The 19553-nt window shown below is 51.1% G+C and overlaps 1 protein-coding gene across 1 annotated transcript in view; it reads left to right on the top strand.

Moving 5' to 3' along the window:
• The window catches only part of csmd2 (CUB and Sushi multiple domains 2), a 726975-nt gene that overhangs the window by 490640 nt on the left and 216782 nt on the right, over nt 1-19553 (top strand). Inside the window, exon 12 of the mRNA XM_065020074.1 lies at nt 15420-15608. Within this exon, the coding sequence (XP_064876146.1) occupies nt 15420-15608 (189 nt within the window). The remainder of the gene's footprint in view (nt 1-15419; nt 15609-19553) is intronic.

Here is a 19553-nt window from a genome sequence, read left to right as displayed (position 1 = left end):
AGATTAAAAAAGGATGTCAGATGTAAAGTAGTCAGTATTCAGATGCATCATTTACAGCGATGTGTTACTGACTGTGGGCCAGGGGTTGCAGAGAAACCGACCAGAGAGGAGGAAGTTGAAAATTCTCTGTGACTAAAATCTGACTACTATGTTGACTGGGCAAGAGTTTTTTAGAGAGATTGAGAGCTTTTCAGTGATAAGCCCAGCACAGATACCCAGCGCAGTTCTGTTCAGCAGTGGGTAGGATGCGTCCGGCTCCGTCTCCGTTTATAGCCAAACACACTGTGGCTCCGCCTCCGTTTATAGCCAAACACACTGTGGCTCCGCCTCCGTTTATAGCCAAACACACTGTGGCTCCGCCTCCGTTTATAGCCAAACACACTGTGGCTCCGCCTCCGTTTATAGCCAAACACACTGTGGCTCCGCCTCCGTTTATAACCAAACACACTGTGACTCCGCCTCCGTTTATAGCCAAACACATTGTGCTGGTGAATTTTACATTTAGAAAGCATATATGGGGCTGTTCTTAAAGGCAACTTGTGGACCAGACTGTTTAACCATTTAGGCTATACCTCATTCAATCATGTTACCTCATTAGCGAGCTACAGTGCATTCCGGAAAGTATTCAGACCCCTTGAATTTTTCCACATTTTGTTACGTTAAAACCTTGTTCTCAAATGGATGAATACAAATCCTCAATATTTTACACACAATACCCCATAATGACATCACAGTACCCTATAATGACATCACAATACCCAATAATGACATCACAACACCCCATAATGACAAAGCAAAAACAGGCTTTTAGAAATGTTTGCATCAGACTGGGGCAAAGGTTCACCTTCCAACAGGACAATGACCATAAGCAGACAGCCAAGAGAACGCAGGAGTGGCTTCGGGACAAGTCTCTGAATGCCTTTGAGTGGCCGAGCCAGAGCCTGGACTTGATCCCGATTGTACATCTCTGGAGAGTCCTGAAAATAGCTGTGCAGCGACGCTCCCCATCGACCTCCCCAAATACACCTGTGTAGCTTCATACTCGTTAGAAATCTATGTCATTCTTCAACAACACAAACTCCAAAGCAAATCAGGGGCAGAAAAATAGGTTTATTTGGGAAGGACAAGTCAAGATATTAAGCTGGGAGGTAGATGTTCAGATGTTCAGTCTCCCCTCTCCTCAGCTTTTCTCCACTGAACAAAGGAACAGGATGCCAGGTATAACCCCCCACCCTAGCCTGGGGTTGACCGATCAGAAGTCCTTGCAGTACAGCTTGTCCAATGATCAAATAACAAGTATCCTGCTCCAGACTCGATGTAAAGAACGTAGCACACGTAGCTCTGAGTTCAGGAGTGACATTCCACAGATTCTAAACAGATGTTTTACTGAAACCCAACTCCTATTTACAATTCCCTATTGACCATTGGTACTCTAGTTTTTAGTCCTCTCATTCTCTCATCCTCACAAACTCTCAACCTCTCAAACTCTCAAACTCTGCGTTGTGTATTTATCTTCAATATACTCTTCAAGAAGACTCGAGGCTGTAAATGCTGCCAAAGTTGCTTCAACAAAGTACTGAGTAAAGGGTCTGAGTACTTACCTAAATGTGATATTTCTGTTTCTATTTTTAATAAATTAGCAACATTTCCTGAAAAAATGTTTTTTTGCTTTGTCATTATGGGGTATTGTGATGTCATTATGGGGTATTGTGATGTCATTATGGGGTATTGTGATGTCATTATGGGGTATTGTGGTGTCATTATGGGGTATTGTGGTGTCATTATGGGGTTTTGTGATGTAGTTATGGGGTATTGTGTTGTCATTATGGGGTATTGTGATGTCATTATGGGGTATTGTGATGTCATTATGGGGTATTGTGATGTCATTATGGGGTATTGTGGTGTCATTATGAGGTATTGTGATGTCATTATGGGGTATTGTGGTGTCATTATGGGGTATTGTGATGTCATTATGGGGTATTGTGGTGTCATTACGGCTTCAATCCAGGCTGTATCACATCCCGGCCGTGATTGGGAGTACCACAGAGCGGAGCACAATTGGCCCAGTGTTGGCTGAGGTAGGCAGTCATTGTAAATAAGAATTTGTTCTTAACTGACTTGCCGAGTTAAATACTGTCCTCTAATAGAGGAGGCCATTCTGTGTCTACCACACTGTCCTCTAATGAAGGATGCCATTCTGTGTCTACCACACTGTCCTCTAATGAAGGATGCCATTCTGTGTCTACCACACTGTCCCATAATGAAGGAGGCCATTCTGTGTCTACCACACTGTCCTCTAATGAAGGATGCCATTCTGTGTCTACTACACTGTCCACTAATGGAGGAGGCCATTCTGTGTCTACTACACTGTCCGCTAATGGAGGAGGCCATTCTGTGTCTACTACACTGTCCTCTAATGAAAGATGCCATTCTGTGTCTACTAAACTGTCCTCTAATGGAGGAGGCCATTCTGTGTCTACTACACTGTCCTCTAATGAAGGATGCCATTCTGTGTCTACTACACTGTCCTCTAATGGAGGAGGCCATTCTGTGTCTACTACACTGTCCTCTAATGGAGGAGGCCATTCTGTGTCTACTACACTGTCCTCTAATGTAGGAGGCCATTCTGTGTCTACTACACTGTCCTCTAATGGAGGAGGCCATTCTGTGTCTACCACACTGTCCTCTAATGGAGGAGGCCATTCTGTGTCTACTACACAGTCCTCTAATGGAGGGAGGTTCTCCCTTCCTCTGTCCACCTCTCCCTCATACCGTTCTCCCTTCCTCTGTCCACCTCTCCCTCATACCGTTCTCCCTTCCTCTGTCCACTTCTCCCTTATACCGTTCTCCCTCATACCGTTCACCCTTCCTCTGTCCACCTCTCCCTCATACCGTTCTCCCTTCCTCTGTCCACTTCTCCCTCATACCGTTCTCCCTTCCTCTGTCCACCTCTCCCTCATACCGTTCTCCCTTCCTCTGTCCACCTCTCCCTCATACCGTTCTCCCTCATACCGTTCTCCCTTCCTCTGTCCACCTCTCCCTCATACCGTTCTCCCTCATACCGTTCTCCCTTCCTCTGTCCACCTCTCCCTCATACCGTTCTCCCTCATACCGTTCTCCCTCATACCGTTCTCCCTTCCTCTGTCCACCTCTCCCTCATACCGTTCTCCCTCCTACCGTTCTCCCTGCCTCTGTCCACTTCTCCCTCATACCGTTCACCCTTCCTCTGTCCACCTCTCCCTCATACCGTTCTCCCTTCCTCTGTCCACCTCTCCCTCATACCGTTCTCCCTCGTACCGTTCTCCTTTCCTCTGTCCACCTCTCACTCATACCGTTCTCCCTTCCTCTGTCCACCTCTCCCTCATACCGTTCTCCCTTCCTCTGTCCACCTCTCCCTCATACCGTTCTCCCTTCCTCTGTCCACCTCTCCCTCATACCGTTCTCCCTCCTACCGTTCTCCCTGCCTCTGTCCACTTCTCCCTCATACCGTTCACCCTTCCTCTGTCCACCTCTCCCTCATACCGTTCTCCCTTCCTCTGTCCACCTCTCCCTCATACCATTCTCCCTCGTACCGTTCTCCCTTCCTCTGTCCACCTCTCCCTCATACCGTTCTGCCTTCCTCTGTCCACCTCTCCCTCATACCGTTCTCCCTTCCTCTGTCCACCTCTCCCTCATACCGTTCTCCCTTCCTCTGTCCACCTCTCCCTCATACCGTTCTCCCTTCCTCTGTCCAACTCTCTCTCATACCGTTCTCACTCGTACCGTTCTCCCTTCCTCTGTCCACCTCTCCCTCATACCGTTCTCCCTCATACCGTTCTCCCTCATACCGTTCTCCCTCATACCGTTCTGCCTCATACCATTCTCCCTTCCTCTGTACACCTCTCCCTCATACCGTTCTCCCTTCCTCTGTCCACCTCTCCCTCATACCGTTCTCCCTCATACCGTTCTCCCTCATACCGTTCTCCCTTCCTCTGTCCACCTCTCCCTCATACCGTTCTCCCTTCCTCTGTCCACATCTCCCTCATACCGTTCTCCCTCATACCGTTCTCCCTCATACCGTTCTCCCTTCCTCTGTCCACTTCTCCCTCATACCGTTCTCCCTCATACCGTTCTCCCTTCCTCTGTCCACTTCTCCCTCATACCGTTCTCCCTTCCTCTGTCCACATCTCCCTCATACCGTTCTCCCTCATACCGTTCTCCCTCATACCGTTCTCCCTCATACCGTTCTCCCTCATACCGTTCTCCCTCATACCGTTCTCCCTGCCTCTGTCCACCCCTCCCTCATACCGTTCTCCCTCATACCGTTCTCCCTTCCTCTGTCCACCTCTCCCTCATACCGTTCTCCCTTCCTCTGTCCACCTCTCCCTCATAGAGTTCTCCCTTCCTCTGTCCACCTCTCCCTCATACCGTTCTCCCTTATACCGTTCTCCCTCATACCGTTCTCCCTCATACCGTTCTCCCTCATACCGTTCTCCCTCATACCGTTCTCCCTTCCTCTGTCCACCTCTCCCTCATACCGTTCTCCCTTCCTCTGTCCACCTCTCCCTCATACCGTTCTCCCTTCCTCTGTCCACCTCTCCCTCATACCGTTCTCCCTTCCTCTGTCCACCTCTCCCTCATACCGTTCTCCCTTCCTCTGTCCACCTCTCCCTCATACCGTTCTCCCTCGTACCGTTCTCCCTCATACCGTTCTCCCTTCCTCTGTCCACCTTTCCCTCATACCGTTCTCCTTCCTCTGTCCACCTCTCCCTCATACCGTTCTCCCTCATACCGTTCTCCCTTCCTCTGTCCACTCTCCCTCATACCGTTCACCCTTCCTCTGTCCACCTCTCCCTCATACCGTTCTCCCTTCCTCTGTCCACCTCTCCCTCATACCGTTCTCTCCTTCCTCTGTCCACCTCTCCCTCATACCGTTCTCCCTCATACCGTTCTCCCTCATACCGTTCTCCCTCATACCGTTCTCCCTCATACCGTTCTCCCCTTCCTCTGTCCACCTCTCCCTCATACCGTTCTCCTTCCTCTGTCCACCTCTCCCTCATACCGTTCTCCCTTCCTCTGTCCACCTCTCCCTCATACCGTTCTCCCTCATACCGTTCTCTTCCTCTGTCCACCTCTCCCTCATACCGTTCTCCCTCGTACCGTTCTCCTTTCCTCTGTCCACCTCTCACTCATACCGTTCTCCTTCCTCTGTCCACCTCTCCCTCATACCGTTCTCCCTTCCTCTGTCCACCTCTCCCTCATACCGTTCTCCTTCCTCTGTCCACCTCTCCTCATACCGTTCTCCCTCCTACCGTTCTCCCTGCCTCTGTCCACTTCTCCCTCATACCGTTCACCCTTCCTCTGTCCACATCTCCCTCATACCGTTCTCCCTTCCTCTGTCCACCTCTCCCTCATACCATTCTCCCTCGTACCGTTCTCCCTTCCTCTGTCCACCTCTCCCTCATACCGTTCTGCCTTCCTCTGTCCACCTCTCCCTCATACCGTTCTCCCTTCCTCTGTCCACCTCTCCCTCATACCGTTCTCCCTTCCTCTGTCCACCTCTCCCTCATACCGTTCTCCCTTCCTCTGTCCACCTCTCTCTCATACCGTTCTCACTTGTACCGTTCTCCCTTCCTCTGTCCACCTCTCCCTCATACCGTTCTCCCTCATACCGTTCTCCCTCATACCGTTCTCCCTCATACCGTTCTGCCTCATACCATTCTCCCTTCCTCTGTCCACCTCTCCCTCATACCGTTCTCCCTTCCTCTGTCCACATCTCCCTCATACCGTTCTCCCTCATACCGTTCTCCCTCATACCGTTCTCCCTTCCTCTGTCCACTTCTCCCTCATACCGTTCTCCCTCATACCGTTCTCCCTTCCTCTGTCCACTTCTCCCTCATACCGTTCTCCCTTCCTCTGTCCACATCTCCCTCATACTGTTCTCCCTCATACTGTTTCTCCCTCATACCGTTCTCCCTCATACCGTTCTCCCTCATACCGTTCTCCCTCATACTGTTCTCCCTGCCTCTGTCCACCCTCCCTCATACCGTTCTCCCTCATACCGTTCTCCCTTCCTCTGTCCACCTCTCCCTCATACCGTTCTCCCCTTCCTCTGTCCACCTCTCCCTCATAGAGTTCTCCTTCCTCTGTCCACTCTCCCTCATACCGTTCTCCTTATACCGTTCTCCCTCATACCGTTTCTCTCATACCGTTCTCCCTCATACCGTTCTCCCTCATACCGTTCTCCCTTCCTCTGTCCACCTCTCCCTCATACCGTTCTCCCTTCCTCTGTCCACCTCTCCCTCATACCGTTCTCCCTTCCTCTGTCCACCTCTCCCTCATACCGTTCTCCCTTCCTCTGTCCACCTCTCCCTCATACCGTTCTCCTTCCTCTGTCCACCTCTCCCTCATACCGTTCTCCCTCGTACCGTTCTCCCTCATACCGTTCTTCCCTTCCTCTGTCCACCTTTCCTCATACCGTTCTCCCTTCCTCTGTCCACCTCTCTCCTCATACCGTTCTCCCCTCATACCGTTCTCCTTCCTCTGTCCACCTCTCCTCATACCGTTCACCCTTCCTCTGTCCACCTCTCCCTCATACCGTTCTCTCCTTCCTCTGTCCACCTCTCCCTCATACCGTTCTCCCTTCCTCTGTCCACCTCTCCCTCATACCGTTCTCCCTCATACCGTTCTCCCTCATACCGTTCTCCCTCATACCGTTCTCCCTTCCTCTGTCCACCTCTCCCTCATACCGTTCTCCCTTCCTCTGTCCACCTCTCCCTCATACCGTTCTCCCTTCCTCTGTCCACCTCTCCCTCATACCGTTCTCCCTCATACCGTTCTCCCTTCCTCTGTCCACCTCTCCCTCATACCGTTCTCCCTTCCTCTGTCCACCTCTCCCTCATACCGTTCTCCCTTCCTCTGTCCACCTCTCCCTCATACCGTTCACCCTTCCTCTGTCCACCTCTCCCTCATACCGTTCTCCCTTCCTCTGTCCACCTCTCCCTCATACCGTTCTCCCTCATACCGTTCTCCCTTCCTCTGTAAACCTCTCCCTCATACCGTTCTCCCTTCCTCTGTCCACCTCTCCCTCATACCGTTCTCCCTCATACCGTTCTCCCTCATACCGTTCTCCCTTCCTCTGTCCACCTCTCCCTCATACCGTTCTCCCTTCCTCTGTCCACATCTCCCTCATACCGTTCTCCCTCATACCGTTCTCCCTCATACCGTTCTCCCTTCCTCTGTCCACTTCTCCCTCATACCGTTCTCCCTCATACCGTTCTCCCTTCCTCTGTCCACTTCTCCCTCATACCGTTCTCCCTTCCTCTGTCCACATCTCCCTCATACCGTTCTCCCTCATACCGTTCTCCCTCATACCGTTCTCCCTCATACCGTTCTCCCTCATACCGTTCTCCCTGCCTCTGTCCACCCCTCCCTCATACCGTTCTCCCTCATACCGTTCTCCCTTCCTCTGTCCACCTCTCCCTCATACCGTTCTCCCTTCCTCTGTCCACCTCTCCCTCATACCGTTCTCCCTTCCTCTGTCCACCTCTCCCTCATACCGTTCTCCCTTCCTCTGTCCACCTCTCCCTCATACCGTTCTCCCTTCCTCTGTCCACCTCTCCCTCATACCGTTCTCCCTCGTACCGTTCTCCCTCATACCGTTCTCCCTTCCTCTGTCCACCTTTCCCTCATACCGTTCTCCCTTCCTCTGTCCACCTCTCCCTCATACCGTTCTCCCTCATACCGTTCTCCCTTCCTCTGTCCACCTCTCCCTCATACCGTTCACCTTCCTCTGTCCACCTCTCCCTCATACCTTTCTCCTTCCTCTGTCCACCTCTCCCTCATACCGTTTCTCCTTCCTCTGTCCACCTCTCACTCATACCGTTATCCTTCATACCGTTCTCCCTCATACCGTTCTCCCTCATACCGTTCTCCCTCATACCGTTCTCCCTTCCTCTGTCCACCTCTCCCTCATACCGTTCTCCCTTCCTCTGTCCACCTCTCCCTCATACCGTTCTCCCTCATACCGTTCTCCTTCCTCTGTCCACCTCTCCCTCATACCGTTCTCCTTCCTCTGTCCACCTCTCCCTCATACCGTTCTCCCTTCCTCTGTCCACCTCTCCCTCATACCGTTCACCCTTCCTCTGTCCACCTCTCCCTCATACCGTTCTCCTTCCTCTGTCCACCTCTCCCTCATACCGTTCTCCCTCATACGTTCTCCCTTCCTCTGTACACCTCTCCCTCATACCGTTCTCCTTCCTCTGTCCACCTCTCCCTCATACAGTTCTTCTACCCCTCATACCGTTCTCCTTCCTCTGTCCACCTCTCCCTCATACCGTTCTCCTTCCTCTGTCCACATCTCCCTCATACCGTTCTCCCTCATACCGTTCTCCCTCATACCGTTCTCCCTTCCTCTGTCCACTTCTCCCTCATACCGTTCTCCCTCATACCGTTCTCCTTCCTCTGTCCACTTCTCCCTCATACCGTTCTCCCTTCCTTCACATCTCCTCATACATCTCCCTCATACCGTTCTCCCTCATACCGTTCTCCCTCATACCGTTCTCCCTCATACCGTTCTCCCTCATACCGTTCTCCCTGCCTCTGTCCACCTCTCCTCATACCGTTCTCCCTCATACCGTTTCTCCCTTCCTCTGTCCACCTCTCCCTCATACCGTTCTCCTTCCTCTGTCCACCTCTCCCTCATAGAGTTCTCCCTTCCTCTGTCCACCTCTCCCTCATACCGTTCTCTCCTTATACCGTTTCTCCCTCTCTCCTCATACCGTTCTCCTCATACCGTTCTCCCTCATACCGTTCTCCCTTCCTCTGTCCACCTCTCCCTCATACCGTTCTCCCTTCCTCTGTCCACCTCTCCCTCATACCGTTCTCCCTTCCTCTGTCCACCTCTCCCTCATACCGTTCTCCCTTCCTCTGTCCACCTCTCCCTCATACCGTTCTCCCTTCCTCTGTCCACCTCTCCCTCATACCGTTCTCCCTCGTACCGTTCTCCCTCATACCGTTCTCCCTTCCTCTGTCCACCTTTCCCTCATACCGTTCTCCCTTCCTCTGTCCACCTCTCCCTCATACCGTTCTCCCTCATACCGTTCTCCCTTCCTCTGTCCACCTCTCCCTCATACCGTTCACCCTTCCTCTGTCCACCTCTCCCTCATACCGTTCTCCCTTCCTCTGTCCACCTCTCCCTCATACCGTTCTCCCTTCCTCTGTCCACCTCTCCCTCATACCGTTCTCCCTCATACCGTTCTCCCTCATACCGTTCTCCCTCATACCGTTCTCCCTCATACCGTTCTCCCTTCCTCTGTCCACCTCTCCCTCATACCGTTCTCCCTTCCTCTGTCCACCTCTCCCTCATACCGTTCTCCCTTCCTCTGTCCACCTCTCCCTCATACCGTTCTCCCTCATACCGTTCTCCCTTCCTCTGTCCACCTCTCCCTCATACCGTTCTCCCTCGTACCGTTCTCCTTTCCTCTGTCCACCTCTCACTCATACCGTTCTCCCTTCCTCTGTCCACCTCTCCCTCATACCGTTCTCCCTTCCTCTGTCCACCTCTCCCTCATACCGTTCTCCCTTCCTCTGTCCACCTCTCCCTCATACCGTTCTCCCTCCTACCGTTCTCCCTGCCTCTGTCCACTTCTCCCTCATACCGTTCACCCTTCCTCTGTCCACATCTCCCTCATACCGTTCTCCCTTCCTCTGTCCACCTCTCCCTCATACCATTCTCCCTCGTACCGTTCTCCCTTCCTCTGTCCACCTCTCCCTCATACCGTTCTGCCTTCCTCTGTCCACCTCTCCCTCATACCGTTCTCCCTTCCTCTGTCCACCTCTCCCTCATACCGTTCTCCCTTCCTCTGTCCACCTCTCCCTCATACCGTTCTCCCTTCCTCTGTCCACCTCTCCCTCATACCGTTCACCCTTCCTCTGTCCACCTCTCCCTCATACCGTTCTCCCTTCCTCTGTCCACCTCTCCCTCATACCGTTCTCCCTCATACCGTTCTCCCTCATACCGTTCTCCCTTCCTCTGTCCACCTCTCCCTCATACCGTTCTCCCTCCTACCGTTCTCCCTGCCTCTGTCCACTTCTCCCTCATACCGTTCACCCTTCCTCTGTCCACCTCTCCCTCATACCGTTCTCCTTCCTCTGTCCACCTCTCCTCATACCGTTCTCCCTCGCATCGTTCTCCCTTCCTCTGTCCACCTCTCCCTCATACCGTTCTCCCTTCCTCTGTCCACCTCTCCCTCATACCGTTCTCCCTTCCTCTGTCCACCTCTCCCTCATACCGTTCTCCCTTCCTCTGTACACCTCTCCCTCATACCGTTCTCCCTTCCTCTGTCCACCTCTCCCTCATACCGTTCTCCCTGCCTCTGTCCACCCCTCCCTCATACCGTTCTCCCTCATACCGTTCTCCCTTCCTCTGTACACCTCTCCCTCATACCGTTCTCCCTTCCTCTGTCCACATCTCCCTCATACTGTTCTCCCTCATACCGTTCTCCTCATACCGTTCTCCTTCCTCTGTCCACTTCTCCCTCATACCGTTCTCCCTCATTCGTTCTCCCTTCCTCTGTCCACTTCTCCCTCATACCGTTCTCCCTCCCTCTGTCCACATCTCCCTCATACCGTTCTCCCTCATACCGTTCTCCCTCATACCGTTCTCCCTCATACCGTTCTCCCTCCCGTTCTCCTTCCTCTGTCCACCTCTCCCTCATACCGTTCTCCCTTCCTCTGTCCACCTCTCCCTCATACCGTTCTCCCTCATACCGTTCTCCCTCATACCGTTCTCCCTGCCTCTGTCCACCCCTCCCTCATACCGTTCTCCCTCATACCGTTCTCCCTTCCTCTGTCCACCTCTCCCTCATACGGTTGTCCCTCATACCGATCTCCCTTCCTCTGTCCACCGCTCCCTCATACCGTTCACCCTTCCTCTGTCCACCTCTCCCTCATACCGTTCTCCCTCATACCGTTCTCCCTTCCTCTGTCCACCTCTCCCTCATACCGTTCTCCCTTCCTCTGTCCACCTCTCCCTCATACCGTTCTCCCTTCCTCTGTCCACCTCTCCCTCATACCGTTCTCCCTTCCTCTGTCCACCTCTCCCACATACCGTTCTCCCTTCCTCTGTCCACCTCTCCCTCATACCGTTCTCCCTCATACCGTTCTCCCTTCCTCTGTCCACCTCTCCCTCATACCGTTCACCCTTCCTCTGTCCACCTCTCCCTCATACCGTTCTCCCTTCCTCTGTCCACCTCTCCCTCATACCGTTCTCCCTTCCTCTGTCCACCTCTCCCTCATACCGTTCTCCCTCATACCGTTCTCCCTCATACCGTTCTCCCTCATACCGTTCTCCCTCATACCGTTCTCCCTTCCTCTGTCCACCTCTCCCTCATACCGTTCTCCCTTCCTCTGTCCACCTCTCCCTCATACCGTTCTCCCTTCCTCTGTCCACCTCTCCCTCATACCGTTCTCCCTCATACCGTTCTCCCTTCCTCTGTCCACCTCTCCCTCATACCGTTCTCCCTTCCTCTGTCCACCTCTCCCTCATACCGTTCTCCCTTCCTCTGTCCACCTCTCCCTCATACCGTTCACCCTTCCTCTGTCCACCTCTCCCTCATACCGTTCTCCCTTCCTCTGTCCACCTCTCCCTCATACCGTTCTCGCTCATACCGTTCTCCCTCATACCGTTCTCCCTTCCTCTGTCCACCTCTCCCTCATACCGTTCTCCTTCCTCTGTCCACCTCTCCCTCATACCTCTCCCTCCCTTCTCCTTCCTCTGTCCACCTCTCCCTCATACCGTTCTCCTTTCCTCTGTCCACCTCTCCCTCATACCCTTCCTCTTCTCCCTTCCTCTGTCCACCTCTCTCCCTCATACCGTTCTCCCTTCCTCTGTCCACCTCTCCCTCATACCGTTCTCCCTTCCTCTGTCCACCTCTCCCTCATAGATTTCTCCCTCATACCGTTCTCCCTCATACCGTTCTCCCTTCCTCTGTCCACCTCTCCCTCATACCGTTCTCCTTTCCTCTGTCCACCTCTCCCTCATACCGTTTTCCCTCATACCGTTCTCCTTTCCTCTGTCCACCTCTCACTCATACCGTTCTCCCTTCCTCTGTCCACCTCTCCCTCATAGAGTTCTCGCTCATACCGTTCTCCCTCATACCGTTCTCCCTTCCTCTGTCCACCTCTCCCTCGTACCGTTCTCCCTTCCTCTGTCCACCTCTCCCTCATACCGTTCACCCTTCCTCTGTCCACCTCTCCTCATACCGTTCTCCTTCCTCTGTCCACCTCTCCCTCATACCGTTCTCCTTCCTCTGTCCACCTCTCCCTCATACCGTTCTCCCTCGTACGTTCTCCTTCCTCTGTCCACCTCTCCCTCATACCGTTCACCCTCATACCGTTCTCCCTTCCTCTGTCCACCTCTCCCTCATACCGTTCTCCCTTCCTCTGTCCACCTCTCCCTCATACCGTTCTCCCTTCCTCTGTCCACCTCTCCCTCATACCGTTCTCCCTTCCTCTTTCCACCTCTCCCTCATACCGTTCTCCTTCCTCTGTCCACCTCTCCCTCATACCGTTCTCCCTTCCTCTGTCCACCTCTCCCTCATACCGTTCTCCTTCCTCTGTCCACCTCTCCCTCGTACCGTTCTCCCTTCCTCTGTCCACCTCTCCCTCATACCGTTCACCCTTCCTCTGTCCACCTCTCCCTCATACCGTTCTCCCTTCCTCTGTCCACCTCTCCCTCATACCGTTCTCCCTTCCTCTGTCCACCTCTCCCTCATACCGTTCTCCCTCGTACCGTTCTCCCTTCCTCTGTCCACCTCTCCCTCATACCGTTCACCCTCATACCGTTCTCCCTTCCTCTGTCCACCTCTCCCTCATATCGTTCTCCCTTCCTCTGTCCACCTCTCCCTCATACCGTTCTCCCTTCCTCTGTCCACCTCTCCCTCATACCGTTCTCCCTCGTACCGTTCTCCCTCGTACCGTTCTCCCTTCCTCTGTCCACCTCTCCCTCATACTGTTCTCCCTCATACCGTTCTCCCTTCCTCTGTCCACCTCTCCCTCATACCGTTCTCCCTTCCTCTGTCCACCTCTCCCTCATACCGTTCTCCCTTCCTCTGTCCACCTCTCCCTCATACCGTTCTCCCTCATACCGTTCTCCCTCATACCGTTCTCCCTTCCTCTGTCCACCTCTCCCTCATACCGTTCTCCCTTCCTCTGTCCACCTCTCCGTCATACCGTTCTCCTTTCCTCTGTCCACCTCTCCCTCATACCGTTCTCCCTCGTACCGTTCTCCCTTCCTCTGTCCACCTCTCCCTCGTACCGTTCACCCTTCCTCTGTCCACCTCTCCCTCATACCGTTCTCCCTTCCTCTGTCCACCCCTCCCTCATACCGTTCTCCCTTACTCTGTCCACCTCTCCCTCATACCGTTCTCCCTTCCTCTGTCCACCTCTCCCTCATACCGTTCTCGCTCATACCGTTCTCCCTCATACCGTTCTCCCTGCCTCTGTCCACCCCTCCCTCATACCGTTCTCCCTTCCTCTGTCCACCTCTCCCTCATACCGTTCTCCCTTCCTCTGTCCACCTCTCCCTCATACCGTTCTCCCTCATACCGTTCTCCCTTCCTCTGTCCACCTCTCCCTCATACCGTTCTCCCTCATACCGTTCTCCCTTCCTCTGTCCACCTCTCCCTCATACCGTTCTCCCTTCCTCTATCCACCTCTCCCTCATACCGTTCTCCCTTCCTCTGTCCACCTCTCCCTCATACCGTTCTCCCTCGTACCGTTCTCCCTTCCTCTGTCCACCTCTCCCTCATACCGTTCTCCTTTCCTCTGTCCACCTCTCCCTCATACCGTTCTCCTTTCCTCTGTCCACCTCTCCCTCATACCGTTCTCCCTCATACCGTTCTCCCTCATACCGTTCTCCCTCATACCGTTCTCCCTTCCTCTGTCCACCTCTCCCTCATACCGTTCTCCCTTCCTCTGTCCACCTCTCCCTCATACCGTTCTCCCTTCCTCTGTCCACCTCTCCCTCATACCGTTCTCCCTCATACCGTTCTCCCTTCCTCTGTCCACCTCTCCCTCATACCGTTCTCCCTCATACCGTTCTCCCTCATACCGTTCTCCCTCATACCGTTCTCCCTTCCTCTGTCCACCTCTCCCTCATACCGTTCTCCCTTCCTCTGTCCACCTCTCCCCTCGTGACTGCGTTCTCCCTTCCTCTGTCCACCTCTCCCTCATACCGTTCTCCCTTCCTCTGTCCACATCTCCCTCATACTGTTTCTCCTTCCTCTGTCCACCTCTCCCTCATACCGTTCTCCCTCATACCGTTCTCCCTTCCTCTGTCCACCTCTCCCTCATACCGTTCTCCCTTCCTCTATCCACCTCTCCCTCATACCGTTCTCCCTTCCTCTGTCCACCTCTCCCTCATACCGTTCTCCCTCGTACCGTTCTCCCTTCCTCTGTCCACCTCTCCCTCATACCGTTCTCCTTTCCTCTGTCCACCTCTCCCTCATACCGTTCTCCTTTCCTCTGTCCACCTCTCCCTCATACCGTTCTCCCTCATACCGTTCTCCCTCATACCGTTCTCCCTCATACCGTTCTCCCTCATACCGTTCTCCCTTCCTCTGTCCACCTCTCCCTCATACCGTTCTCCTTTCCTCTGTCCACCTCTCCCTCATACCGTTCTCCCTCATACCGTTCTCCCTCATACCGTTCTCCCTTCCTCTGTCCACCTCTCCCTCATACCGTTCTCCCTTCCTCTGTCCACCTCTCCCTCATACCGTTCTCCTTTCCTCTCTCCACCTCTCCCTCATACCGAGATTGAACAGGCAGGTTTTTAATAGAAACGACATCTACTTAGTTGTGTTCCTCAATACATAATCTATGACTCATGAAGAACATTCTTCTGTGTCTCTCTCTCCGAACAGAATGCATTTTTCTCAGCTATTTCCTAGTTCTGTATCGTTTGGATTAAAACATGAATCATAAGAAAACAGACTAGAACTTGAACAGATTGTTAGGCAACTTTCATTCTCTTGTTTGACTGTCTTCTTTCCTTCCTTCCTTCCTTCCTTCCTTCCTTCCTTCCTTCCTTCCTTCCTTCCTTCCTTCCTTCCTTCCTTCCTTCCTTCCTTCCTTCCTTCCTTCCTTCCTTCCTTCCTTCCTTCCTTCCTTCCTTTCTTCCTTCCTTTCTTCCTTTCTTCCTTCCTTTCTTCCTTCCTTCCTTCCTTCCTTTCATCCTTTCTTCCTTCCTTCCTTCCTTCCTTCCTTCCTTCCGTCCTTCCTTCCTTCCTTCCTTCCTTCCTTCCTTCCTTCCTTTCTTCCTTCCTTTCTTCCTTTCTTCCTTTCTTCCTTCCTTCCTTTCTTCCTTCCTTCCTTCCTTCCTTCCTTCCTTCCTTCCTTCCTTTCTTCCTTCCTTCCTTCCTTCCTTCCTTCCTCCCCAGCCTATGAGCTTAATGAGTGTCTGGACCCAGAGCCGTTCCGTTACGGCGTGGTGGTGGGGGCAGGCTACAACGTGGGCCAGTCCATTTCCTTTGAGTGCCTCCCCGGCTACCAGTTAATGGGACATTCCATCCTGACCTGCGAACACGGGACCACACGCAACTGGGACCGCCCCTTCCCTCGCTGTGAAGGTAACACACTACAGACCCTAACTCTGATTCGCTAGTCCCACCCATACTAACACCTTGTTGGTCCGTAATTTGCTAGCACCACCCATACTAACAAACCGTTGGTCCAACTACTTCCTGTTCAACTTAGAAAACGGACCTAAGAAACAACTTAAAGCACCAACATACCCCTCTTCTTAGAAGCATCCATAACACACATTTCCTGTGTCTAGTCTACTGAGCGGATGTGTCATCATTCCCGGAGGCCTCTGTGGTTCCGGATGAACTCTTATGAATAATTCAAATGAACCCGCATTAACCACCTCCCATTACCGGACTCGAGGTCTTCAGAGGAATCAATACAAACTCCAAGGAGAAAAGGGAACGAAATAGAGAGAAAGGGAACGTTTTTCGTCATATAGGGAATAGGTTTCCATTTTGGGACACGACCAAAGTCAGGGGAGATAGAGACAAAGTAATGGGTACTCTCTTCTCCGTCTCGCCCTTCACCCACATTCTCTCTGTCAATTATTGAAGAAGGCTGGTAAAATTACAGGCAGGCAGGAGAGGTGACACCCGTGACAGGGGTCCTTGAATGGACGTGTTGGAAGATAGATGGGGTGGAATAACTGAGGAGAGAGAGCTAGAGCTAGAGAGAGATGGAGAGGGAGAGGGAGAGAGAGAGAGCTAGAGCTAGAGCTAGAGAGAGATGGAGAGGGAGAGGGAGAGAGAGAGAGAGAGAGAGAGAGACAGAGAGAGAGAGAGAGAGAGGATGGGGAGAGAGAGAGAGAAATAGGAGGGGGGAGAGAGAGAGAGAAATAGGAGGGGGGAGAGAGACGGAGAGATATATGAGAGAGAGACTCCTCACAGAGTGTGTGGGTGGGTGCGTGCCTTTGTATGCATGTGAGCATATGTGTGTAACGCCTACGTGTGTGATACACCAACCCATCTCCAGCCCTCCTGCGAGGGTCTCTGACTGTGAGTGTAATTGATTTGGCTTTAATACATGATGAGAGGGCATGAGATACAGAAGGAAGACACACAGAGAGAGAGAGCGAGGGACAGAGAGAGAGAGAGACAGAGAGAGAGGGAGAGAGAGAGAGTGAGGGACAGAGAGAGGGGGTCAGAGAGAGAGAGAGAGAGAGACAGAGAGAGAGAGAGAGACAGAGAGAGAGGGAAAGAGAGAGACAGAGAGAGAGGGAGAGAGAGAGGGACAGAGAGAGGGGGAAAGAGAGAGACAGAGAGAGAGGGAGAGAGAGAGGGACAGAGAGAGAGGGAGAGATAGAGAGAGAGAGACAGAGAGAGAGGGATAGAGAGAGGGAAAGAGAGAGAGGGAGAGAGAGAGACAGAGAGGGAGAGAGAGAGGGACAGAGAGAGAGGGAGAGAGAGACAGAGAGAGAGGGACAGAGAGAGAGGGAAAGAGAGAGACAGAGAGAGAGAGACAGAGAGAGGGACAGAGAGAGAGAGAGAGTTTCAAATTGAGCAGTAGCTATTGAAGAATAAAATACATTGGAAAAAAACACAAGACAACTGCCAGACTACTTTGTGTAAACATTTGGTTTGTAAAGGTTTTCTGTAGCATTTTGAATTCAAGAATCCAAAATCTTTAAAAACAAATGTTAGAAGTAAATGTCAAATTGTCTTCCTCCCCAACGATCGCACTACTGACCATATACACCTTACTCACACTAATGAATAAACACCATCACACTACTGACCATATATACACCTTACCCACACTAATGAATAAACACCATCTATACACCTCACCCACACTAATGAATAAACACCATCACACTACTGACCATATATACACCTTACCCACACTAATGAATAAACACCATCTATACACCTTACCCACACTAATGAATAAACACCATCTATACACCTTACCCACACTAATGAATAAACACCATCTATACACCTTACCCACACTAATGAATAAACACCATCTATACACCTTACCCACACTAATGAGTAAACACCATCTCACTACTGACCATATATACACCTTAACCACACTAATGAATAAACACCATCTCACTACTGACCATATATACACCTTAACCACACTAATGAATAAACACCATCTATACACCTTACCCACACTAATGAATAAACACCATCTCACTACTGACCATATATACACCTTACCCACACTAATGAATAAACACCTTCTCACTACTGACCATATATACACCTTACCCACACTAATGAATAAACACCATCTATACACCTTACCCACACTAATGAATAAACACCATCACACTACTGACCATATATACACCTTACCCACACTAATGAATAAACACCATCTATACACCTTACCCACACTAATAAATAAACACCATCTATACACCTTACCCACACTAATGAATAAACACCATCTATACACCTTACCCATACTAATGAATAAACACCATATATACACCTTACCCACACTAATGAATAAACACCATCTATACACCTTACCCACACTAATGAATAAACACCATCTCACTACTGACCATATATACACCTTACCCACACTAATGAATAAACACCTTCTCACTACTGACCATATATACACCTTACCCACACTAATGAATAAACACCATCTATACACCTTACCCACACTAATGAATAAACACCATCACACTACTGACCATATATACACCTTACCCACACTAATGAATAAACACCATCTATACACCTTACCCACACTAATGAATAAACACCATCTATATACCTTACCCACACTAATGAATAAACACCATCTATACACCTTACCCACACTAATGAATAAACACCATCACACTACTGACCATATATACACCTTACCCACACTAATGAATAAACACCATCTCACTACTGACCATATATACACCTTACCCACACTAATGAATAAACACCATCTCACTACTAACCATATCTACACCTTACCCACACTAATGAGTAAACACCATCTCACTACTGACCATATATACACCTTACCCACACTAATGAATAAACACCATCTCACTACTGACCATATATACACCTTCCCCACACTAATGAATAAACACCATCTCACTACTGACCATATATACACCTTACCCACACTAATGAATAAACACCATCTATACACCTTACCCACACTAATGAATAAACACCATATATACACCTTACCCACACTAATGAATAAACACCATCTATACACCTTACCCACACTAATGAATAAACACCATCTATACACCTTACCCACACTAATGAATAAACACCATCTATAAACCTTACTCACACTAATGAATAAACACCATCTATAAACCTTACCCACACTAATGAATAAACACCATCACACTACTGACCATATATACACCTTACCCACACTAATGAATAAACACCATCTATACACCTTACCCACACTAATGAATAAACACCATCACACTACTGACCATATATACACCTTACCCACACTAATGAATAAACACCATCTATACACCTCACCCACACTAATGAATAAACACCATCACACTACTGACCATATATACACCTTACCCACACTAATGAATAAACACCATCTATACACCTTACCCACACTAATGAATAAACACCATCTATACACCTTAGGCACCTTAGGCACCGTTAAGGCGAGGCACCGTTAAGGCGGCAGCACAGTTAAGGCGAGGCACCGTTAAGGCGAGGCACCGTTAAGGCGAGGCACCGTTAAGGCGGCGGCACCGTTAAGGCGAGGCACCGTTAAGGCGAGGCACCGTTAAGGCGGGGCACCGTTAAGGCGGGGCACCGTTAAGGCGAGGCACCGTTAAGGCGGGGCACCGTTAAGGCGAGGCACCGTTAAGGCGAGGCACCGTTAAGGCGAGGCACCGTTAATAAGGATTTTCTTTACTCTCATCAGACTGAAACTGTAATTCTGTTAGATAAGGGGAAGGATGTACTACTGTAATTATGTTAGATATGGGGAAGTATGTACTACTGTAATTATGTTAGCTA

This window comes from Oncorhynchus nerka, linkage group LG7 (genome assembly GCF_034236695.1).
Source record: "Oncorhynchus nerka isolate Pitt River linkage group LG7, Oner_Uvic_2.0, whole genome shotgun sequence".
In the NCBI taxonomy this organism is placed as follows: Eukaryota; Metazoa; Chordata; class Actinopteri; order Salmoniformes; family Salmonidae; genus Oncorhynchus; species Oncorhynchus nerka.
The sequence above is the reverse complement of the archived record's forward strand: the minus strand, read 5'-3'. Positions and strand labels throughout refer to the sequence as shown.